The following is a 26,117-nucleotide window of genomic DNA, read 5'->3' on the forward strand; positions in this document are numbered from 1 at the left end:
CAAATGCAAATTCTTCGCCACACCCCAGTTACTATCAGATTCATGTAGCTATTGAAGATCGGAAAAAAGAAAGCTTTTGTTGTGCCCTCTGGGCAATGTGAAATCAAAGAAAGCCCTTTGGCCTCCCAAATACCACCGCCAACTACATTTCAACATTTTGTTGATTTACTTTTAGGAGGTTTACAGCTGACCATGTGACTAGTATACCTTGATGACATAATTGTCTCTTCAAATTCAATGAAAAAACATGCAAAGTTGCTAAGAAACGTACTAACCCATTTTAGTGATGCTAATCTAAAGCTGAGATTTGAAAACTGCAGTTTTGCACTATCCAGGCCACATAATTTTGGCAGATGGTTAAGAACAGACCCAGAATTAAGGAATGCAGTGAACAATTTTCCAACACTGAGGAACATTAAAGAATTGCAACTGATTTCCAGGTTAATAAATTACTATCACCGTTTCGTGGAGAACTATGCAGCCACCACGAAATTGCTCACAAAATTACTAAAGAAGGAGTTGCTCCTGTCTGGCCAGTGGACAGCAAAAGAGCCATGTTAAAACTGAAAGAAATTCTTAAAAAGTTCACCTGTCTTGGGTTATCGGTATTTTGCTCTACCTTGTATCTTGTGTGATGCTGACAATGTCTCAGTTGGTTGCAATGTGAATCAAATACAAGACGGTGAAGAAAAACTAATTGGTTATGCATCACGTCAGCCGAATCAAGCTGAGCAAAATTACACCACCACACAAAACAAACTTCTGTCAGTGTTACCTACATGCATTGCAGTTCACAGTAATTGTAGACCACGTTGATTTACAGTGGCTTTTGAATTTACAGGATTCCAGCAGCAGACTTGTTAGATTGGCCTTAAAACGATGTGAATATGACCACATAACCAGACATAAGCCTGGAATGTTAAATCGATGCAGGTGCCTTGAGTACAAAAATTATGATCCTGCAAGTAGATTATGTGCTTATTGAGGAATTAAAGAAGGCAAAAGAATCCAGAGACTACTGGCAAGCATATAGTGCAACAAAGTCTTGAGAGTATATAGGCACATCAAAATGGGAAAAGAGCCACGCAAGCACATACTGCAGGCCATTATTGGTGGTCAAAACAAAAAAGAAAAAGATGATGTAGGATATTATGTTCAATACTGTCTCCACTGCGCTAAGAGAGTGCAAGAACAAACACCAAATATACCTCTTGAAACTATAACTGAGGTAGCTGAGCCTTTCAAAGTCTTAGCACACTATATTGTGGGACCATTTGCCGTAACATTTAAAAATAACAAAAGTAAGAAATAGCGTATGTTTAATCTATCACTGACCATTTCTCTCATTATCTTATTGTGCAACTCACTGAAGACATGGCTGCTGAAACAGTTGTGACAGCACTGGTCATTATTTTGTACAACAATCTGAGAGGCCACTATCAGAGGGCAAGGGACAAAAGTTATGTCCAATCTTATCATACAGTTATCTTGACTGTTTAAAATAAAGTAGTTCAGAGCTACAACATTTCATCCTAAGAGCAATGGCAGGGTTGAGCACATTCGTAAAACAGTACCTAAAATGCTGTCTTATAAAATGATTAGCTTGCCCTCAGACTGGGATTGTCTATTACCACATGTAATTTTGTCATACAACACAAAAGTACACGACACAACTGGGTTCATTCCCTTTGAGATCGTTTTTCATCACAAAATGCATTCATCTTTCAAGACTTAGAAGCTGCTGCCTGAAATGAATTCCAGCAAAGTGAAGCACCTGGCTAAAAGATGAACATTTATTTGGAAGAGAATTCAGCAGGACACTGCAGTCAAACATGGAGACAGCTCCATAGTTGAAAAACTGATAGGATGCTGCTATATCACGTAGGAGATCATGGGATGTTATGACAAACTGCCATGAAAACTAGAACAACTCAGAAATTTACAGGCCCCTGCACTGGACCATTACAGATACTGTATTTCAGGTTGCCTATCAATGTCAAATTACAGATCAGAAGATTATTGCTCAGTTTGATCGCCGACCAAGTATAAAGGTAGCAATATACCATCTCCTGTAGTGAGTCCAGCAAAACTAAGGACTGTTTAGAACAGATGCCATTTCTGTTGGTATAATTTACATTCTGTTACCCCGTAAAATTTACGGTCTAGGGATTAAGAACAAGTTTTATCTTAAGTGGGAGAAGACACTATCTATTTCAATCAACTGAAGATTCTGCTCTGTGTTTTCACCTCGTCAGGCCTTCATTAGTTGGAATATTTTGCTAAAATGTTACATATGAGTCATTGTTCTAAAGTTGCCTCTGTGCCTTGCAGGTTTTTAAACATGGTAGTCTCATATTACAACTAGCTGGACAAACCTCCTGCTCCACTGGGCTCCTTGCCAAGGGCAGTATCATGTCCCTTGGGGACTTATGGCCTTCGTCAAACAATGCCAGCCACACAGCTGACAATTTTTCTCCACAGTGCACCACTGTTCTCTGAGAATGTACCTCAGTTCCATCTGATTAGTAGGCCCATGTGTTATTAATGTGTCATTAATTTTACAGTTGCGTATTACATGCTGTTACTCCAAAATTAACCAGTATGGCCTCTTCAGCCTCATTTCACTCTTATTTATTCTTTTATATTTCATTACCTGCCTCTAAAATCGAATGGTTTTGTCACATGTTTGCGTTACTTCACTGCATAAAGACATTATCATTAGATAATTTTCTAGGTTGTCTGGTATTGCGAAGTTACACTAAAGTTTATGAAATTTGAAAACCTGCACAATCACACCCCAGATTGTAAGCCAGTATTGTGGATAAGGCTAAAGTGTTGTTAGGAATTATCTGCAGAAATAAGATCCCACTCTCTGTGGACCAAAACACCCATTGTTAAACCATCACCGAAGCAGCACACTCCAACACTGCTCCACACACCTGGCCTCCAACTAGACATTTGTGATACAGTGTAGTGTCTTTACTTACATGAGTAGCACAATTCACCACCTTCTGCAGATTCCATTTCTTCATGGAACATACTGAAGACAATTTGTCTCTTAGACAACAACTTCGATTGGTCCCAGATTGATAGCTGAATTAACCAAAGCTTGGTTCCACAGCATAAGAATCAGCTAGATACATGCTATCCCATATGCCATTCTGGTTTCACTTGTGTGTTCTAATTGGAATTTTGTTCTCCACAAGTACCTAACAAAACTGAATAGCAGTAGACTTCTATTCAGAGCATTCTGTTGCAATACCCTGGGACATGAATTTCTGTTCTCAGCACTAATGAAAGAAATTTCAAATGTCACTATCGAACCACTGCTGTTATCCATTCCAGAAATTAGCTTCCCTCTCAATACACATCCTGTCTTACCAGTTTTTCAGATACTAACAACAACGAACTGCTCTCAAAGGAGCAGCAACAAGTCACTAGATAGAGCTGCCATCTGTATTATGGCTTCACTAGCCCAGTATTTTATTTAACATAACAGGCCCAGTAGTGACTTCCACCCTGCTTGCTGTTGTGATACTGAGCATGATTCTATACTGCTGTTTCACATCTGAAGTTATGTAGCAGAATACATACAGCCACTCCAGCTTATAATGTTTCTTGGCAAGTTCCAGCAGGCTGTGTAGGGTGAGGTGTAAAAGTTGAGATATAACACATTCTTTTAGGGAAAATGATGAGTTACACTCTCTGTCCTAATGCATGAAATACAACTGATGTATTTCACACACACACACACACACACACTTATGTTTCAGACAGCAAATTGTGGAATTGTGGGAGAAATAGTTTACTAATATGTGCAGGTAATACAAGGTACATGGGTGCAGTATATCGGTAAGATGGTACGACACATTCAGATTCTCCAACTGGTGTGGGCCACTAGTTCTTACATGTCAAGCTTGGAGATGTGTTGCGACCATGAAAGAATGGTGCTCACAATAAGAATAGTGACGACATGTGAGCAGAAACAAATGTATTTTTAAACTGTCATTCTGATATTATTTCCCAATCTGACATTTTGCTTTGTCAAAATGTATTTATGTTGTGCAGTCTAATGAGACAAGACATCTGTAATTCATGCAATTGTAATATGACTGCTTTAAACATATCTTAGGGGAGCTATCTGTCGATATATAAAGAAGCATTAATGGCTGGATCATAGAAAGAAGAAATTTTCTTGGTCAAGGATTGCATCTCTCTTTCGCCATCTAGCACTTAAGACACTGCAAAGGTAATGACATCAACTGAGAAGAAAAGAAGCACGGTTATTTGGATCTGATCAGCAGGTCCAAATCGCAATTAATTCACATCATAGGTGACCATAAAAACTTTAATATCTATCATTTATTGATCAATTCAACAGGTGAATAAACAACTCCCCGAAGTTAATGATGATTTATTTTTCTGCTGCCACAAACTGTCATCTTGTAATTACACCTAAATTATTAATTTATTATAATCAAAACCCTTATTATTTTGTAACTATCTTGTAAACTGTTTATTTGTGTTACTGTTTCAAACAACAGTCTCTTATTATTGTGCTTATTTGTTCATTTGATATTGTTTTATTGCCATGAGTTATTTTTACAATTTGCTCATTCAATTTAACTGAACTTGATAACCTTGCTGTTGTTGTCACAAAAATTTAAGTCAAAGGGATTACCCTTCGGTGTGTATTGTAAACGATTTATTATTTCTTTATTAGGTGAAGAGAAGCATCAGGTTTTCCAGTTTCTTTTAAACTTATGTTAGTCAAGTGGTTATGCATTGTGTTACTAAAAATTACAGAATACACATTATGTTTTTATTCTTTTGTTTACACAATTTTCCTGTCCCTATCAATATGTAATTTTTTAAACTTTTTTCAAACAATGGAAAATCCAGGATAGAATGTAACAACATTATGAAAAGGAGTTGTTGCTCACCATATAGCGGAGATGCTGAGTGGCAGATAGACACAACAGAAAGATTGTTACAAATAAGCTTTCTGCCAACAAGGCCTTTGTCAAAGATAGACACCACACACACACACACACACACACACACACACACGACTGCAGTCTCTGGCAACTGATTTTGAAATTTTAGATTGTTCAATAAGAACTTTATTTTAAGATAGCTCTAAACTTTGTGGTACTTTGTTGCAATGAGTTTTTTTTAGTTAAATAATGTAAATGTAGCAACTCAAATTTCAATCTGAAGAAGCATGTAACAAGGATGAAGAACTACTACGCATTTTTGTATTTTTGTTTTTTATTATTCATTACATTTTACAAATATTTTGCTTCAAAGCACAACAAAATGATAAATTTTGTGATTACACAGGAAGAACTCTTAGTGCTTGCCAGCACCGCTGTATGTTTTTATCCCTTCGGTACACAAAGATTATAAGTTTTAAATGTTCATATTTTTCACTAGACTGTGTTGCTCATTTCACAGCATGTTTACTGCCAAGTAAGTGATTACTGACCATCCTTGGGAAAACAAGCAACCAGTCGTGTAAATTGTTTTATGGACAAGTATATGACTCCACACCTATGTATGATGTGTGCATCCAAACCTTGATTAATCTAACGATGATGTACAAATCAAAATGGGCAGTTAAAGAAAGCAGTCAGCCCACAACTTGTGACTTCCATGTATTTTTTATAGTCCATAATAGCACTGATACAACTTTAAAATTAAGTAAAAATTGGTGCATGACTTCACAACCTTACCCATTAACAATTTAATAAATCTGTAATACGATGTGCAAGACAAATGAAAATCATGGATTAAGAAGAGCCTTATATTTTCCTTTTACGGGGTTCATTGGTCCACGAGCACAGAGGTCAACATAGACCATTTATCTTTAAGTGTAGTAAAATGTTACAGTACTTCCTAATGACCTACACAGATAGTCTGGAGACAGCATTTGATGCTAAGTGTATACTGTACAAACATTTGCCTCAAGTTACTGATGAGAGCAGACCTGAACCAGAATCGTGTGTTTTGTAAACATTTCCAATTCTGGCGTTTGTTAGAAATGAAATGGTAGGTCTTTGTAGTAAGCTGACATTCTGAATCAATCCTAAGGCCCTACTTACACAGTACAACCGGAGATCTGTCCATACTAGACAGGTACCTGGAATAAACTCCTAGTCCAGACGAATGTTTTCACTTGTTTCAGAAAAGTCTCATATTACTCTAGAAATTCTTCTAATCCATATGTGGTATACAGCAAACCAGTGCTTAACAGTGTTGGTTAAAAACAGTCTTGGTTGCAATTTTAATTTTGTTATTTTTTAATGACACACTTCGCCTTACTTAGACATCTTCAGGTTATCTTACATTTTTGTTTTTACTGAGTTTAACAAAGGCGATGTTGGCCTGATATATTCAACGATGCCCTTTGGCTACACTGACTAAAGGATTCTTCTAAGAAATACCAAATTAAGATAACCTAAAGATGCATAAATAAGGCGAAATGCAGTGTTGAAAAATAAGAAAACTAAAATTGCAACCAAGACTGTTTTTAACCAATGCTCTCATGTTACACTTTTAGTTATAAACTAATCAGATCTTGCAAAGTAGTTCACTATGCTCCAAGTATGAATTATACCTCCAAACTTTACTAAGACTAACAACAACATCACTGTTCAATACCATACGCATAAATAAATGTCCTAACAGTACTTGTAGAACGTTGAAGATAACTCACAAATAAAGAACGTGTAATAGCAAAATGTGACAATTTTCTCTTCTGGGCAATATTAGTGACATAAATATCTTGCCACTATGAAGAAATATAGAAATTATTTTTTTGAAATGACAAAATAAAGCTATATAAAGAAAGCACTTACCTTACTGGCAGTATTTATAAGCTCAAGCCACATAGTTTCACCAAACTTCTTTACAGAACTGTGTAATTGAGAAGAATCATGTAGAACTCTTGAGTCATTGGATAAAGTACTACTATTTATAACACTTTTGTAAAAACTCGCAGCATAGCTATAGTTATTGCATTTAGACTGTTGTGAACAAAGTGATGTTGATGGGGAAGCGGATGTTACAGAGGACTCGAGTCTTGCACAGTAGTGTGTATCTTGTTTGCTACACTTTACTGTTTTCCTTGGTAGAACCCTTTCTGGCTTTTTAAAGATGTCCATTGTTCATCAGGAGCAGATACTGAAATAAAGGATTGGGCATACAGTGCATAATGTAATACAAAATTTACTTTTAATTACACATCCAGTATTAAATAAATTGTAATAAAATATGTGCCAGCATTCCTTTACAATGATGAAAATATAATTAATGAAAAAACCATGCCCTGAGTAAGAGTGAAGTTTACACATTTTACTGGCTCATTTTCATTAATGTTTTACAGAATCAAAATGTTTTACAGAATCAATTTGTTAACATGCATTCCCTTGCAGTGCACAATTCTCAGATCATCAGAGCAGAATTTATTTCAAAACAAAAACACAAAAAATGTGAAAACTTCCATACAGGTTCTAAGAATCATTTAGTAGAAAAATAGTCTGGAATAATCCAGAACAACTGATATGATTAATAAATTTGTTTTACGGATACATAGAAAATGTATACACAAGTTCTGGTACCTTAAGAATCACTACTTAATTAAAGAACTGTTATGCACAAATTATGTGCGCTAATGATAGTGAAGATTGAAACCCCAAGAAAGTCACACGTGCTTGCATTTTATACCACCAATTATGTACACTGCTATACACAAATGATTACAATCACAGTACTAAATATTATCTCTGGCTTTGAGGATTGTGCACACTGAAATCAGAAAATACAACAGCCACAGCACACAATCAAGGAGATACTAGACATGTTATGGGCATTCTCTCCCCATGCAGTTTCTATAAGAGTCCACAAATAGTCTACAGTGTTCAATCAAGAATCCATGACAAACAAGTTGCTAAACAAAACATATCCAGGACACATTTTGCAGGTGATGTGTCATGTGAAAGTGCAGTAAAGTATGCTGTGTATCTGACAGCTCCACAGTACTTAACTCTGCTGGAGAATTTATGAAAAAGCAGAACTCATATTATTTAAGCAAGACCCTATTACAAAAAAGCAGAATGATATGGCATTAAAACAAGACGAAATCATGAAAAAGTAGGATAGTATGGCATTAAAGCAAGATGAAATCATGAAAAAGCAGAATGACATGTCATTAAAGCAAGATACTACTACTAAAAAGCCAGATAGTATGGCATTACAGTTTGCTAAAAAAAATAAAGAGTTATACAACAAACAGAACAAAATATCAAGATGTTAATTGTGTACAAAATCAATGAACTTTTATCTTAACATTGTGTGTTAATGAAAGGACTATCAAATGAGATTGCCACTCTGCAAGTATCACATGCTAGAATAACCAAAACAGTATGACAACTATGTATCAAACTAACAGAAGTGAAACACACACTGACCAAGCTGTTGGAGACAGTTACAGAGCTGTCAATTAAAGTAGATAATGTCATTGCTGAGCAAGATAAGATGATTGTGATCAGTCTGAATAACAGTTAAAAAAGTTCAACAATGTTGCTACTTGGACGCTGATCAAAGATGAAAAAATTTTATGAATGGCTGACACTAAGATCCAAGGGATAATTGATAACCCAGTCAATAATGAGTTACGAAAAGCAAATGATATGATAAATCAAGACCTTCAGCTATGGCAGAATGTCGTCAGCTAACAGTTTAAAGAAATAAAAAAGAATTAGCTGATGTGAAGGCTGTCATGCAGGATGACAGTTTGGGGGCACCACGTTCAGAGGAAAATTTTGTTTCCAAGCCAATGCAGAGCAAAATTCTCCATGTGAAAACCAAAGTGCCAGCAGCTGTATTGCAAATTTCACAATGGTACAGAGACGGTGCCCTTCTCTACAACAATGATGAGGGAAGAAAGCTAAAAGACACTGGTAGTTTCAAGTTTTTGTGACAGATGCGAAAAGTGTGCATTCCATTGTTTTCATAAAATCATTTTGTGGAACTCTGCCGTGATCAATGTCAGATGCAAAGAGATGGCCCTTTATGGGCCATGGAAGTAGCAGAATATTCCTGGGCATATGACGAGCTTGAGAGGGTATTCCTGAAAAATACTGGTCAATGGTGGCAAGAATGACTGAGCAAAGAAGTATTCAATCCCGAACCATTCTAGACATGCCAAGGAAGTCTCTGACAATATTTTGAAAAATATTTAAATAAGACCTGGCAGAGGGAAAATCCGGTGTCACATCATGATGTCTTGAGGATCTTAAAAGTGAAATTGATTATTCATATCTGTAAGAAACTGAAATATTTCTGAGTCAAACATAGAAAAATTCCTGTCTATGTTGGATTTAGATGATTCAATACATGAAGATGCAAAAACCCTTTCAGAGAATGGGAAATATAACAACAGTTATCATACTAGACACAATGGCCAGACAAATCAAAATTACAGTCAGCAAAGTATAATGGGGGAAGCATGTAACAACAGTTATAACAGGAATCCACAACAATCAGTTTAACCATACACAGAAGGAAAAGCAGGATCACTTGTTTAATCCAGGTTATTTGAATCTGAATAAATTTTCAGTGGCAGCACCACCCCACAGAATATAACCCAAACCTGAATGAGCATGGGCTGAATGGGCACAAGAACATGACGGGACAGTGGAAGTCGACCGTCCATTTCCAATCAGGAAAATGGAACTCGACTGCACATAGCCCCGAATGGATGGTTGAGGAAGGGGTGGGGACAAACAACAAGGAGTCCAACTAATGAAGCATGACAACAGCTGCAATATTATAGGGAGGAATTATGCTCCAACACCTCAAACTCTCAGGATAGGTACAGCATTGTCTGTCAGTCCACAGTACTTAGAAAATATTCCTACTACCATGATTTTAGACTTGGGAGCTGCAGTAAGAGTGATATTCAATGACTTATATAACACAGTATGTGAGACTACTGACATGCCCACCTCACCTATTAGCAATTGCCTGATCTCGGGAGCCATTGGTATACCAGACTGCGGAACACTCAATGGCAGGCCCAAATACATATGAGAATAGGAAACGTAACAACATTTGGCATATTCCTAATAGTTAATTACTTGGTCATGGACTATATTCCTGCAGTTAGCTTTCTATGTCAGTGGAAGGCACAAATAGACTTCTCCATACGAAACTGTAATTAAAAAAAGCACAGGGGTAAGCTGGACTAGACAAAATAAAGCTTGGCCATGGCAGATACTGCCAGGGCATAAGAACTGAATATATAGGCAAGGAGGATTGTAATGAAAACCTGCAATCCCTAGGATGTGTTACTGACCTTAATTTAGAAATGCAGATTACCAACACAATAGCAGAATATAATTATTTAACTATGTATTACCTGATCAGAATTATGTTATGCTACATCAAAGTGTTGCGTGAAATCCCAGGAGTAATGAAAGGCTACAAATACCACTTAAATGCCATGCCTTGTGAATTGCTTTTCCAGTCAACCTACACTATTCCCTAGCCACAAAGGCTAACCCTAATGTGGGAGGTTGAGAAATGTTAGACTGGAATATTAAGAACCATCCTATTATCACAGCAGATTGTTAGTTGTGGCCAAAGCTGGAGTTAACGTCTGATTCATGTTAGATGCTTGGGCTGCTGATAAGATAATTACACCTGTGAGAACCCGAGCAGAGAATACTGATTAACAAATACTAAAGGTTCACGATATCAAGTATTTAACTTCTGCTGATGTGCAGCCTTCCTAATGGCAAGCAACCTTAGATGAAGACTCACAAATATATATACACCATACATTTATACAAAAGAAAAATTTGGAGTAGGTATTAAAATCCATGGAGAAAAAATAAAAACTTTGAGGTTAACTGATGACATCGTAATTCTGTCAGAGACAGCAAACGACTTGGAAGAGCAGTTTAACGGAATGAATAGTGTCTTGAAAGGAGGATGTAAGATGAACATCAACAAAAGCAAAACGAGGATAATGGAATGTAGTCGAATTAAGTCGGGTGATACTGAGGGAATTAGATAAGGAAGTGAGACACTTAAAGTAGTAAAGGAGTTTTGCTATTTGGGGAGAAAAATAACTGATGATGGTCGAAGCAGAGAGGATATAAAATGTAGACTGATAATGGCAAGGAAAGCGTTTCTGAAGAAGAGAAATTTGTTAACATTGAGTATAGATTTAAGTGTCAGGAAGTCATTTCTGAAAGTATTTGTATGGAGTGTAGCCATGTATGGAAGTGAAACATGGACGATAAATAGTTTAGACTAGAAGGGAATAGAAGCTTTCGAAATGTGGTGCTACAGAAGAATGCTGAAGATTAGATGGGTAGATCAGATAACTAATGAGGAAGTATTGAATAGGATTGGGGAAAAGAGAAGTTTGTGACACAACTTGACCGGAAGAAGGGATCGATTGGTAGGAAATGTTCTGAGGCATCAAGGGATCACCAATTTAGTATTGGAGGGCAGCGTAGAGGGTAAAAATCGTAGAGGGAGACCAAGAGATGACTACACTAAGCAGATTCAGAAGGATGTGGGTTGCAGTGGGTTCTGGGAGATGAAGAAGCTTTCACAGGATAGAGTAGCATGGAAAGCTGCATCAAACCAGTCTCAGGACTGAAGACAACAACAACAACAACACATTTATGCAGGATGCAGCTGCAAATCCAAAGTACTACTAGGTGCACTTAAAGTGAGTGCCGGCATAGTCACTGTTGTGCACCATGTTAGGACTCATCTTGCTAGACATGATTACTCAGTTTGTCAACAATTTACTAATTGTGATACAAACTTGGGAAACGTGCATTTGATTCACAGTCTTAGACAAATTTCATGAATATGGAGTAACGGTCTATCTTCAAAAACCAGAGTTTGGATGTGAAAAGATAAAATTTCTAGGACATATTATTGTGCCACATGGATTCTAGGTGATGAGGGTAAAATAAAGGCTGTAAATAATTTCCATTACCGTAAATGAGGAAACAACTAAAGGCATTCTTAGACTTAGCCTTGTTCTACCACTGGATCATACCAGACCAGCTATTGAATTGTGAACGTTCACTGAACTCACTGCAAAAGCATGACCAAATCGGAAGAATGTCAGTTAATGTTCAGAAAGATTAAGGAGGTGTTACTGACGGAATTGGAGGCATAGTATAGTCCTTTAAAATGTTTCACTATTACTTAGCTGGGGACCAAATGAAAATTTCTGTGATTATCAGATGAAAATTTTTCTCTTAAAACTGTAAATTATTGCATGCCAGATTGGTCAGACGGTCTTTGGCAGTGCAGGAGTACAATTTTAAGATTACATACATGAAATGCGGAAATAATATCATAGCGGATCAGTTGCCACGGCTGCTGGAAGGTTTAAAAAACAGGCAGGATTGCAATGAGCAGACTGCCAAATTCAAAATTTCACTAATGCAAGACGATCCATACAGAAACTGCTACTTTGACCTCAGTAGGAATATGGGGCACCTCCAAGACATGGATCCCATGTGGAGGAAGGTAGAATAACAACTTTTCAATAACCCAATAGAAAAACTGACAAGGTATCTTGTAGTGCATAATAATGAGCTGTTTTACCGCTATGATCCACAGTACTATAAATGATGTGTATGAATTCCAGCAGATAGCCACAATTTTGTAAACTTAAAGTTTGGAAGCACTCTGGTGTTACCAAAGATTTATAACTTAATTAGTAGTGCTATTTTCCGAACTTGTGAAGGAAAGTGCAACTGATCATATACAAATTTATACTTTACTAGGAGGCAAGTTATGGGTCAAAAGGCAAGTTGCATTCAATCACTATACAGAAACCACTGCAAGTAATTGCAACAAACATCTGTGGGCCTCTTCCAAGGTCACAGTCAGGAGCCAAATACATTATGGTTATGCATGATCACCTTTCAAAGCACGAAGCTATATGAAATGAAAAACAGTTCTAAGTACCACCTGGAAACCATCATGGTTGGGATGGTTTTCTCAAATTAAACCATTTCATGAGAACCTAATGTTCCCACAGAGTAAGGGCATGGGCTAATTATTCAGCACTATTTAATCATGCAGAAAGAAATGAACATAAACATATTGCCAAAACCACCAAGAGATAGAATACCTTTAGAAGAAAACGTGAGGCAGGCACTAAAAATGCTAATGGAAAGGGCTGCCCAGAGAAAAGGCGCTTCAAGACAATACTACAGAATGCACAGCAATTTACGACAGCGGACAATATATAACTGCCAGAAAACTTCAAAGCTTATCAAAAGAAATAAAAAGATGGAAGATGCTGTACTCATGAGCCATTTATAATTTTATGCAAGTGGTTTGGATATGAAGATGTATAAATGTGGAAATATAACTTGATGCAAGTGGCTTGGATGTGAAAAAGTATAAATGTTGGAATCAGAACACTTCGAATTATCCATGTTTGTACATTTATGAAGGAAAACTTTTATCAGACAAGGGCATTTTCCGAGACAGTAAGGAGTATCAGTGCAGACAGATTTTTTTGCAGATTTTTAATTAACACTTTTCTGTTATAGAATTAATAAATTTCCTTCACGTATAATACTCTGTGAACACAAGAAAGTTGGGTCAGGTTGTATGGCAGACTGTACAAATCCACATTCTGATACACACTGAACACTAGTGTGAACAACAAAGAGTGAAACTGTGCAGTCACACATAAGCGAACTGATACTATAAAATGGGCTATGGAAGGAAGCAAATGGAGTTTTGCAAACAGGGCAATGATTAAACAACACTTAACTTTCATTGCAACATCAGACTGTGGAAAGTGAACTCTTAGTGTGTGGCTTGTATGTGGGGACACACTCCTGAGTGGAGTGTGAATACATGTGTCAGTCTGGGAAACACAGTGTGTCTTTCTCACATGAATGCAAATGGAAATGGACAGAGGCTGAACAGCACCAGACAGCAGTAATCCAGCTCGCTGGCAGGCAACATTGTCAGTGTACAGCAGTGTGCATCAGCTTATGCAATACTACCCTATCATAAGATTTAAAGACCAAATGAGAATTACAGAGATGCTCCAAGCATGCCTGTGGTTTACATAAGCCTTAAATAATCACAAAGGAGAAAAAATATAACATTAATAAATAAATTCCTTGTAAATTACTAATCTCTAACAGCTCCAATTCCAGAGCCTACACTACTATTATTATTATTATTATTATTAATTATGAGGCCAAAAATACTTCTGCCTGCTCTTTACGATTAATCAAATTTGTCTTTTCTCCTCAGGAAGATTAAAATATTATTTGTTATTGACTATGTTCCATGTGTTTCATGTACACAGCCATCCAACGTGGGATAGCGAGTCAAGCAACCCTTCACTTGCTGACAACTAATAAGATGTACTTATAAGACACACCCTTGGCCGAACCAGGCTGCTCCACCTGACAACCTCAACTAACTACTGATCAAGATTACTGAAAACAATGTGTCTACTAAATAGAAAATTTTGTAACTGTCAAACATAAAAACCTACGTAACCACAAAATCACAACATAAAATTTTCTCCACTCAGTTCAGTAAAAACTTGAACACTTCTTTGGAAACCAGAAATTCATACATGCTGCATTAACAGATCAAATAATATTTTGTAAACCAAAATCATACAGTCTTAAGTAAATGTCTCATGAGGTTACAAAGCCTTTTTTTTATGGGGGGGGGGGGGGGGGGCGTCCCGTGAAACCACGCCCAGATGGAAGGGCAACATACAATTAATACACGCAGGATTGAAAAAGCAACCAACCTCACATACAATTAAACCCCCCCATGAACCATGGACCTTGTTGGTGGGGAGGCATGCGTGCCTCAGCGATACAGATAGCCTTACCGTAGGTGCAACCACAATGGAGGGGTATCTGTTGAGAGGCCAGACAAAAGTGTGGTTCCTGAAGAGGGGCAGCAGCTTTTTCAGTAGTTGCAAGGGCAACAGTCTGGACAACTGACTAATCTGGCCTTGTAACACTAACCAAAACAGCCTTGCTGTGCTGGTACTTCAAACGGCTGAAAGCAAGAGGAAACTACAGGCCTAATTTTTCCCGAGGGCATGCAGCTTTACTGTATGGTTAAATGATGATGGTGTCCTCCTGGGTAAAATAGTCCCCTCTTAGGATCTCCGGGCGAGGACTACTCAAGACGACGTGGTTATCAGGAGAAAGAAAACTAGTGTTCTACGGATCGGAGAGTGGAATGTCAGATCCCTTAATCGGGCAGGTAGGTTAGAAAATTTAAAAATGGAAATGGATAGGTTAAAGTTAGATATAGTGGGAATTAGTGAAGTTCAGTGGCAGTTGGAACAAGACTTTTGGTCAGGCGAATACAGCGTTATAAATACAAAATCAAATAGGGGTAATGCAGGAGTAGGTTTAATAATGAATAAAAAAAATAGGAGTGCGGGTAAGCTACTACAAACAGCATAGTGAATGCATTATTGTGACCAAGATAGACACGAAGCCCACGCCTACTACAGTAGTACAAGTTTATATGTCAACTAGCTCTGCAGATGACAAAGAAATTGAAGAAATGTGTGATGAAATAATAGAAGCTGTTCAGATTGTGAAGGGAGACGAAAATTTAATAGTCACGGGTGACTGGAATTCATTAGTAGGAAAAGGGAGAGAAGGAAACATCGTAGGTGAATATGGACTGGGGGGAAGAAATGAAAGAGGAAGCCACCTGGTAGAATTTTGCTCAGAGCACAACTTAATCATAGCTAACACTTGGTTCAAGAATAATAAATGAAGATTGTATACATGGAAGAAGCCTGGAGATACTGACAATTCAATTCAATGCCAGGTTTCAGATAGATTATATAATGGTAAGACAGAGATTTAGGAACCAGGTTTTAAATTGTAAGACATTTCCAGGGGCAGATGTGGACTCTGATCACAATCTATTGGTTATGACCTGTAGATTAAAACTGAAAAAACGGGAAAAAGGTGGGAATTTAAGGAGGTGGAACATGGATAAACTGACTAAACCAGAGGTTGTACAGAGTTTCAGGGAGAGCAGCATGAGGGAACAACTGACACAAATGGGGGAAAGAAATACAATAGAAGAAGAATGGGTAGCTTTGGGGGATGAAATTGTGAAGGCAGCAGAGGATAAAGTAGGTAAAAAGACGAGGGCTACTAGAAATCCTTGGGTAACAGAAGAAATATTGAACTTCATTGATGAAAGGATAAAATATAAAAATGCAGTAAATGAAGCAGGCAAAAAGGAATAACGTCTCAAAAATGAGATCAACAGGAAGTGCAAAATGGCTAAGCAGGGATGGCTAGAGGACAAATGTAAGTATGTAGAGGTTTATCTCACCAGGGTGAGATAGATACTGCCTACAGGAAAATTAAAGAGACCTTTGGAGAAAAGAGAACTACTTGTATGAATATCAAGAGCTCAGATGGAAACCCAGTTCTAAGCAAAGAAGGGAAAGCAGAAAGGTGGAAGGAGTATATAGAGGGTCTATACAAGGGCGCCCTCCAATATTAAATATTGGAGGGCAGTGTGGAGGGTAAAAATCGTAGAGGGAGACCAAGAGATGAATACACTAAGCAGATTCAGAAGGATGTAGGTCGCAGTAGGTACTGGGAGATGAAGCAACTTGCACAGAATAGAGTAGCATGGAGAGCTGCATCAAACCAGTCTCAGGACTGAAGACAACAACAACATACAAGGGCGACGTTCTTGCGGACAATATACGGAATAGGATGTAGATGAAGATGAAATGTGAGATATGATACTATGTGAAGAGTTTGACAGAGCACTGAAAGACTTGAGTTGAAACAAGGCCCCTGGAGTAGACAACATTCCATTAGAGCTACTGACGGCCTTGGGAGAGCCAGTCCTGACAAAACTCTACCATCTGGTGAGCAAGATATATGAGACAGGCGAAATACCCTCAGACATCAAGAAGAATATAATAATTCCAATCCCACAGAAAGCAGGTGTTGACAGATGCGAAAATTACTGAACTATCAGTTTAATAAGTCATGGCTGCAAAATACTAATGCGAATTCTTTACAGTCGAATGAAAAAACTAGTAGAAGCTGACCTCGGGGAAGATCAGTTTGGATTCCGTAGAAATATCGGAACACGTGAGGCAATACTGACCCTACAACTTATCTTAGAAGCTAGATTAAGGAAAGGCAAACCTATGTTTGCAAGATTTGTAGACTTAGAGAAAGCTTTTGACAATGTTGACTGGAATACGCCTTTCAAATTATGAAGGTGGCAGGGGTAAGATACAGGGAGCAAAAGGCTATTTACAATTTGTACAGAAACCAGATGGCCGTTGTAACAGTTGAGGGACACAAAAGGGAAGCAGTGTTTGGGAAGGGAGCGAGACAGGGTTGTAGTCTCTCCCCGATGTTATTCAATCTGTACATTGAGCAAGCAGTGAAGGAAACAAAAGAAAAATTCGGAGTAGGTATTAAAATCCATGGAGAAGAAATAAAAACTTTGAGGTTCGCCAATGACATTGTAATTCTGCCAGAGACAGCAAACGACTTGGAAGAGCAGTTTAACGGAATGAATAGTGTCTTGAAAGGAGGATATAAGATGAACATCAACAAAAGCAAAACGAGGATAATGGAATGTAGTCGAATTAAGTAGGGTGATGCTGAGGGAGTTAGATTAGGAAATGAGACACTTCAAGTAGTAAAGGAGTTTTGCTATTTGGGGAGCAAAGTAACAGATGATGGTCGAAGTAGAGAGGATATAAAATGTCGACTGGCAAAGGCAAGGAAAGTGTTTCTGAGGAAGAGAAATTTGTTAACATCGAGTATAAATTTAAGTGTCAGGAAGCCGTTTCTGAATGTATTTGTATGGAGTGTGGCCATGTATAGAAGTGAAACATGGACGATAAATAGTTTGGACAAGAAGAAAATATAAGCTTTTGAAATGTGTTGCTACAGAAGAATGCTGAAGATTAGATGGGTAGATCACGTAACTAATGAGGAGGTATAGAATAGGATTGGGGAAAAGAGAAGTTTGTGGCACAACTTGACTAGAAGAAGAGACCGGTTGGTAGGACATGTTCTGAGGCATCAAGGGATCACAAATTTAGTACTGAAGGGCAGCGTGGAGGGTAAAAATCACAGAGGGAGACCAAAAGATGAATACACTAAGCAGATTCAGAAGGATGTAGGTTGCAATAGTTACTGGGAGATGAAGCAGCTTCACAGGATAGAATAGCTTGGAGAGCTGCATCAAACAGTCTCAGGACTGAAGACCACAACAACAACAACATGCAATTAAAAACACATCAAACTCCAATGTTAATGGACAAACAATATAAATTTCATATTAACAAAAAAATATGTACAGTATGGATCAATTTTGTACAACCAGTGCTTGACTGTTTAAAATAAAATTAATGGTAGTACGATTTAAAGGTTTACTTCTGTTAATGTAATGTCAATTATAAAATGAAAATTTTTGTACCTACTATAACCCGCATTATAAACTGTATGTAACTAAACAGAAACAAAACTTGAAATAGTCAAAGGAATATTTTAACATGTAAATGTGAATGCTTTTGAGTGGTTGCACCCTTGTTCGTGATGTAATCCACTGTTACCATTGGAGGCTATATAATATATCACTTATGAGTGTGTACTTTGTGCATCTGCTATATTTCTGTCATGAAAACCAGACATCTGAAGTTGCTATATTCAATTACATTTAGGGTTCTTTGCCACCATGTGTAACCATTTACAGACTTCATGAAATTATAAAATTATTTAACGCATATAAAAATTATGCACTCATTCATTCTACAGTTGCTCATTTGACCATTTCGCAACTTGGAGATGGTTGTCAAGATTTGAGCATTTTAATTGTTCAAGACAATAAAATAAGAGAAGTGAATTAAAGTGTGCGATTTTCGCTTTCTTAATTCGACAGTGGAAAATGGGCTGAAGGTGTGAACTCTACGTACAATCTACCATTCAAAGTGCCTGTTGATGAGGTCATAAAGACCTTTAGAATGTACGGACGTGTTTTTAGACTAACCTGGGAAAAATGAATACCTGCCGGCAAAAATGTTGTAACCCTCACTTTTCTAAGATATCAGTTTGTCACGTATAAATGTTGTATGTGCCAAGAGTAAGGTGTGTATGAAGTGATGTTGGCAAATGTGTACATTAAGCGCCATTTTTCATTTGTTTCCTATTCGTCACGAGGTGCTCGCATGCAGAAACGTTGTAAACATGAAGCAGGAATGTTGTGTGACATTAAATCAGAGCATGTGCGAAGATATAAACATGGGCCGGAAACGGAAAATTAAGTATAGTGAAGGGAAGAGGAATGCGAAGAAACACAAACACAATTCGGGAAAACCATATTTGGCCCACAACAGCAAAACCAGTACCTGGGAAAATCCCTGCTGAACAGGTGGGTGCATAAACCTTGTATGCCAATCTAACACAATATTTCTGTGAAATGGGAGACTCCATATGTTATTTGCAAACATTATATTGCAATGCGCTGTCATAGCCTTTACCTTCGACATTAATGTGGTTAACTATACTTATCATTTTGTTGTGCTCCCTTTATAGATTGCTACCTGCAAATGTAGATACCAATGTAAAACACTAAAAATGGAGGACAACAGAGAGCTGTTTCAAGAATTCTACGCTTTAAGACTATAATGTACAAACCAGACATTTGCCTTCGTCATGCATTGAAATAGTAGACATCAAATGTAGGGAGACGAAGGAGACCACTTTGCACAGACACTGCACATTCAAGTACTTTATAAGAAGAGGAACAGAAAAAAATCAGGTATGTCAAAAAAACATTGTGCATGGTTTATATAATTACAGCTAGACGTGTACAAATGCTCCAAGGAAAGATGCAATGTGGCGTGCCGTTAAAAGACAGAGGAGGTAAGCACATGAATCATTCAAACAAGCTGCAGGACAGCTTGAAGGATGCGATAAGAAACCACATTGAGAAGCTACCAAAACAAGAAAGCCACTACTCAAGACATAAGAATGAAATGCTCTGCCTGAGATCCTATTTGAATATTTCTAAACTTTGCCGACTCTTTAAAGAAGATAATCTGACAGTATAGTGTAGTGAAAGAGCTTACAGAGATATTTTCAAGGGACAATATAATTTTCGCTTTGGAGTACCACATTCGGATTCATGTGGGTACTGTGACAGATTGTTCCTGCAGTTAGTTAACAGTAAAAATAAAACAGAGAGAAAGAAAATCGATGAAGAAAGCAAACTGCACCATTTACATGTGGAAGCAGCGTATTCAATGCTGGACAACGATACAGCAAAAGCTAAAGCAAATGAAACCTATGTTGTGATATGCACAGACCTCCAACAGGTGCTGTATTGTCCTACCCTTACCCATTCGGCGGTTTTCTATCAACGTCAGCTGACAACCTACAATCAGGCAATACATAACGTTGGTGACAATAAGATGTGCCTTCTGAATTACGTAACATTTACATTTTCAGTACTAAACCCGTGTGAAGAAAGAACTTTACTGGTGCGGTCAGATCGATGTACAGGACAGAACAGTAACTGGAAAACTATTGTTTTGTATCAATGTCTTCTGAACATGGAGTAGTTCACCTCTGTGGAGCAAAAATTTCTTATCACAGGACACAGCTTTTTGCCTTGCGACAGGGATTTCGCATTAATTGAGAGAAATAAGAAGAACTACTCTGTGTATGGACCATTTGAATGGGTTCAGGTAATAGCTACTGCACGACCAAACAACTCGTTTCTATTTTGTTACATGGAGCAGGACTATTTTATTGATCTAAGCGGTATTGAAAAGCACGTCTACAAAGATCCAAAATGCAAAATAATGGATTATGTTTGGATGAAGATATCTTCAGACTCCCCAACAGTACTTCACTGCCACAAGAGCCATAACTACTTGCAGCCTTGGTACTCAGCAAACTTAGCAAAACGCTCCAGGGGTAAAAATAGTATTACAGTTCCGTCAGTGGTGTTAAGGTTGAGTGATCTACCTAGACTTTATGGTGAGCCATTGCCTGTCTCTGCAGAAAAGATATATTCCTGAAAAAATACTGAGAGTTTTATGAGAATCTAAAGATAAAGTAAAGTGACAGTGTCAAGGTCGGTCACGCCAAGCATACATTTGCAACCATACGTCTTGTGTGCCATGAATAATTGTGTTACACAGTGGGAACTACAGTATAACCTCGTTAGCGTGAATTCACGTAAGATAAACTTGCGGTTAACATGAAAAAAATATTGGTCCCACCAGGAATACATTAGCTCTTATGACATGTTTCATCGTTTAACACGAATTTCGGTTAAGGCGAATTACGAACTCTGTTTCAGTTCCTAGTGCAATTAAATTTCTCTGTAACACAAACTTCCAACCTTAGAGTACTCTAAAGCGTAATTTTTTTTTTTTTTTTTTTTTTTTTTTTTTTTTTTTTTTTTTTTTTCGGGATGAATGTAGGAAATGTAGGCTACAAAGCTAATTATTCTTATTGTTGACTCGTTTTTAATGTATTGTAGGTCGGTAGCCGCGATTATCACCTCAACAATCAGCATATGCTGTACATTGTAAGACATTCAATAATGTGTGCAGCACCATTTAGTAATGTACTCAGTGCCAGATTTGACAAATGTTCTGTTAGTGGTAGCCGTATCGAGTTGGAACACTGAATAAAAACTATAATTACAACCAGTACCGTAGCACGCGAAAATGGCAAAGAGGAAACAGACAGCTCTAAATGTTCAGTTAAAGCTTAAGATTCTAGATGAAGTGGACCGTGATACCAAGAAAACGGCAATTGCCGAGCAGTTTGGAATACCTAAATCTACATTACCTATGATTATTAAGAATCGAGAAAAAATTATTTACGTTGCGGGATCAGGTTCTGGAAACAAATCTAAACAACTTCGTACCGCCAAGTATGAAGACATCGAGTTGTTACTGCTAGAATGGTTCAATCATATGCGTGCTTCTAACATATCTTTAACTGGCCCTGTGATTCAGTCAAAAGCAAATGATATTGCTCAAGATACGAGCATCAAAGACTTTCGTTGTTCTGCTGGTTGGTTGTATCGGTTCCAAAAGAGACATTCAATTTCATCTGTACAAATTTGTGGTGAAGCAAATAAAGTTGATGAAGAAAGTACGAACAGCTGGTTGCATGAATTCAACCGAGTGAGGGAAAAGTATGGCTCATGTGATGTGTTCAACATGGATTAAACTGGATTTTTCTACAATCTTTTTCCAAATCACACCCTGGGGATGAAGGTGATAAGTGTCACAGTGGAGCACGAAGCAAACAACGTGTGACTGTTGTACTGTGCTGTAATGTTGACGGCAGTGAGAAGTTTCGTCCCTGGGTTATCGGTAAATCCGAGAAACCATGTTGATTTAAAAACATAAATTTGGACACTTTACCTTGCATCTACTCTCACCACAAGAAAGCTTGGATCAATGGCACATCATTTTACAAGTGGCTTCTTCGTTTCAATAGTCAAATGGTTGCTCAAAATTGACATGTTGTTCTTACATGGGACAGATGTACTGCCCATAATGTTCATGATCTGAACCTATCCAACATCAAGGTTCAGTTTTTTCCACCCAACTCCATAAGCCACCTTCAGCCTTTGAACCAAGGCAAAATCTCTTTCATAAAGAGAGCTTATCGTAAGCAACTTTTAAGAGCTGCTGAAAACAATAGTGCAACCCCAAATTGGGATCTGCTTGACGCAATAAAAGCCATCGCAGCAGCCTGGAACTCACTATCACCACATCATATAGGGAAGTGCTTTAACAGAGCTTGAAGACATAGCAACACTGAAGACGTCCACGAGATAGAAGATGCCACTTCACCTGATGAATGGACAGTTCTGCAGGACATTGCGAACCCTGGGATTAGTATCAAAGAATTCATGAACATAGACGATGATGTTGCCGTATGTGCTTCTGTGGAATCGGATGTGCCAAAAGTTGTGAACGAGGTGCAAGAAGGGCCATCAGAAGAAAGTGAAGAGGAAGAGAATACACATACCATTCCACCTACCTGTCAAGAGATGTTTACAGCCTTGGACTGTTTAGAACAGTTCGCTTCAACATCCGACGTCACTGCCTGGTTTATGGATGCAATCATTACAATTGATTGAGAAATTACAAAATATTATCGTTTATCGTTCCCATGAACGTCAGCAAACCATGACCAATTTTTTTCCAAGAAAGTAATGTACCTAATTTGTGATTACTTGGATTTTACAATCATTTTATAGTGTTATAAGCAACAATGTGACTGATAGTGTAGTGTATTACACATTAGTGTACTGCTGTACATGTATATTTATTAAAATCTGTGTTTTCACTTAACACAATTTTTTTTTACATGAACTCCTGATTTTTTGGTCCCTTCGGATTCATGTTAACAAAGTTTTACTGCATTAATAATGTTTCATTTAAACTGCGTGTGCAGTATCGATCCTGTTTCGTAATATTCTTGTGAAATTAAAATGTGAATGTTTATCACTGCAAAACCTTCTTTTGTAACAATATTCCCACCTTCAGTTAAACACCCAGAAGCTCCGACATTGTATAATGCAAATTGCATTTATACCTAATCAGAATGAAACAAATAAACAGTATTAGAGGTTAAATAATATCAGTGGTATAAACGTTGCAACCCACAAAAGTGTGCTACTCTCGTTAAAGTTACAATGTTTTTGCATGGATGCCGAACGAAAATCTGTAATATCTTGCTTTTCAGGTCACGTACTGCCACAACTTGCACACATTAATCACTAATGCACTCGTTTCAAGTGATTGTGAATGCTATTTCTGCCGTTCGTAAACCTGTTGCATACGTAATCGTTTTTTGCGCCTCATGTACAATTTGTATTTTGCGGGTTACTATGTTTTTGCCGGTAGGTAATCAAATGTGTAAGTGCCTACAGAATTCGAGCATACCTAGGGGCGCACAGCGTAAAAATGGATTTATGGAAGCACATTGCATCGTTCACAATGATCTGTGATCACAGAGAACTTGTGACATATAGTGGACAGCCACAGACACAGTCAATATGCCACACAGAGGATCACATTAGAAACAATTCCCCCTGCAGACGCCCAATGCAACTCCCTAGAGAAAACACATACGCAGGGGTAATGACAGACCTGAATAGAGAGTTCCCAATGCTCTCATTAATTTCATGCCGTCACACCAGGAGGAAATGAATGACAGGATGGTGGCCAGCCAAAAGAGGCAAGCATAATGACAGCAGAGGCCTCTGCCACGGCGGTGCCCACAGTGACTGCACCAACACCTGAATCTGTACCTGTACCTGCAGCAGAAGCTTCGAGCAAACTAAGGCTGTTAGTGAAAAACAAGAGACCGGAATAATTTTTTTTAAAGAATGAACCCACCACCACACCACATTTATATTTTGCCATGTGATTTACAACAGTATGAAGTAGTTATGGAAATATTTTGAAAATTTTCAATTATGTTCTTTTTGTAAAAAAATTAAGTCAAAATATTAATTAGTATTTTGAAAAAGGTGATTAATTACAAGCTATGTTTTGTTGTATATCACTGGAAAGAGCATAAAGAATGCTGCAAAATAACACCTTACCTAGCTCTCTAGCTCAATTAGGGCAGCTCCTAGGGCGATTTAAATAAAGCCCATTCATACATTTTTGGGCAGTTTTTGAAAAGTTTACAAGACCATATTTCAGGAATGTATTGCGGTAAAAATTGAAATTTGGTATTGTTCTTAGATTGAGCACCCACTATAAGTAAACCACCTTTCAACAAAATCTAAGAGGGTGAGGTCAAATTTTTATTTAAAGTGTGTTGATTTGACATGGAATGGCCCAAGAATTTTGCTACTTGGGGTGAGTGGATATAAACCATTGAATTAGATTAAAGTATTAGGAAGGCTTTAGTGAAACTACTTGTCTACAATGTGGACACGCATGGAAGTGAAACATAGACAATAAACATGTTAGACAAGATGAGAATAGAAGCTTTTGACACGTGGTGCTGCAGAGGAATGCTAGAAATTAGAGCGGTAAATTACCTCACTAATGAGAAGGTACTGAATAAAAGTGATAAGGCAAATTTGTGGCACAGCTCCACCAAAAGAGGGGATCAGTTGACAAGACACATTCTAAGACATCAAGAGATCACCAATTTAGTATGGGAAGTGTGGGGTGAAGTAAAAGTCACAGGGTAAGGCTAAGACATTAATACAATAAGCAGATTGAGGTGGTATGTTGCAGTAGTTACTGCGGGATGAAGAGACTTGCACAATATAGAGTAGCATGGAGAGTGACAGCTGCATCAAATAAATCAACAGACTGAGACGACGACGACGAGAACAACATAACATTTTAGCTTCCTAACGAGATATAGTGCTCTAGTAAACTTACTGCAGATTCACGAATAAAACACTTTGTTCCCAGTCGTACGGATATAAGTAAAAGAACTTATCATTTTATCCAAAAATACGCAGGGTAGAAACACACAGAAATAACTTCTCTTTAAACATTTTCCACAGACGTTCGTCAATCGTAAACAAACAGAGAAGCAACACCAAATTTCAAACCGCTCCAAACAAAACCGCCAGCACAAACATAACATATGCAGCACGGATAATTACGTCACTTATGGCGAACGTCTTTGGACAAAAAGCATCGATCACTACGGGAGCGTCTTGCGCCAGTAAAGAGTTATGCACGCATGTGTTTTCATAGCTTGGCTTTTTTCATATAATACTGAAGAATGGGATATAACCGTCGGATTTGAAAAATGACGTCATAAGTTGCCACAGATGATGCTTTGCAAAGACATGGACGAATGTTGACAAAGCTAGGAATGTAGTGAAGAGGAAACAGATCGTGGATATATACCACGTATCTCCATATTTCGAAAGTAATGTTACATACATCGCTTTTTTTTCGCAGAAGAAACTCATAATATGCTATTCTTCAGTTGATCTGTGTAGGTCAGCTGAGGGATAGTAGCTCAACTGAAGGATAGGGACTT

The 26,117-nt window shown here is 37.8% G+C and overlaps 1 protein-coding gene across 2 annotated transcripts in view; it reads right to left on the minus strand.

The window, feature by feature from the left end:
- Positions 1–25,812, minus strand: part of LOC126353935 (uncharacterized) — a 340,432-nt gene extending 314,620 nt beyond the window's left edge. Inside the window, exons 1-2 of one of the 2 annotated variants that reach the window (XM_050003197.1) lie at positions 25,502–25,812; positions 6,861–7,185 (exon numbers count right to left, since the gene is read on the minus strand). In XM_050003197.1, the coding sequence (XP_049859154.1) occupies positions 6,861–7,166 (306 nt within the window). In that variant the 5' untranslated portion in view covers positions 7,167–7,185; positions 25,502–25,812. Of the gene's footprint in view, positions 1–6,860; positions 7,186–24,702 lie in introns of both variants that reach the window. The other variant, XM_050003198.1, reaches the window with a different exon arrangement.
- Between the last annotated feature and the right edge of the window lie 305 nt (positions 25,813–26,117).

This window comes from Schistocerca gregaria, chromosome 3, assembly GCF_023897955.1.
Source record: "Schistocerca gregaria isolate iqSchGreg1 chromosome 3, iqSchGreg1.2, whole genome shotgun sequence".
Classification (NCBI taxonomy): Eukaryota; Metazoa; Arthropoda; class Insecta; order Orthoptera; family Acrididae; genus Schistocerca; species Schistocerca gregaria.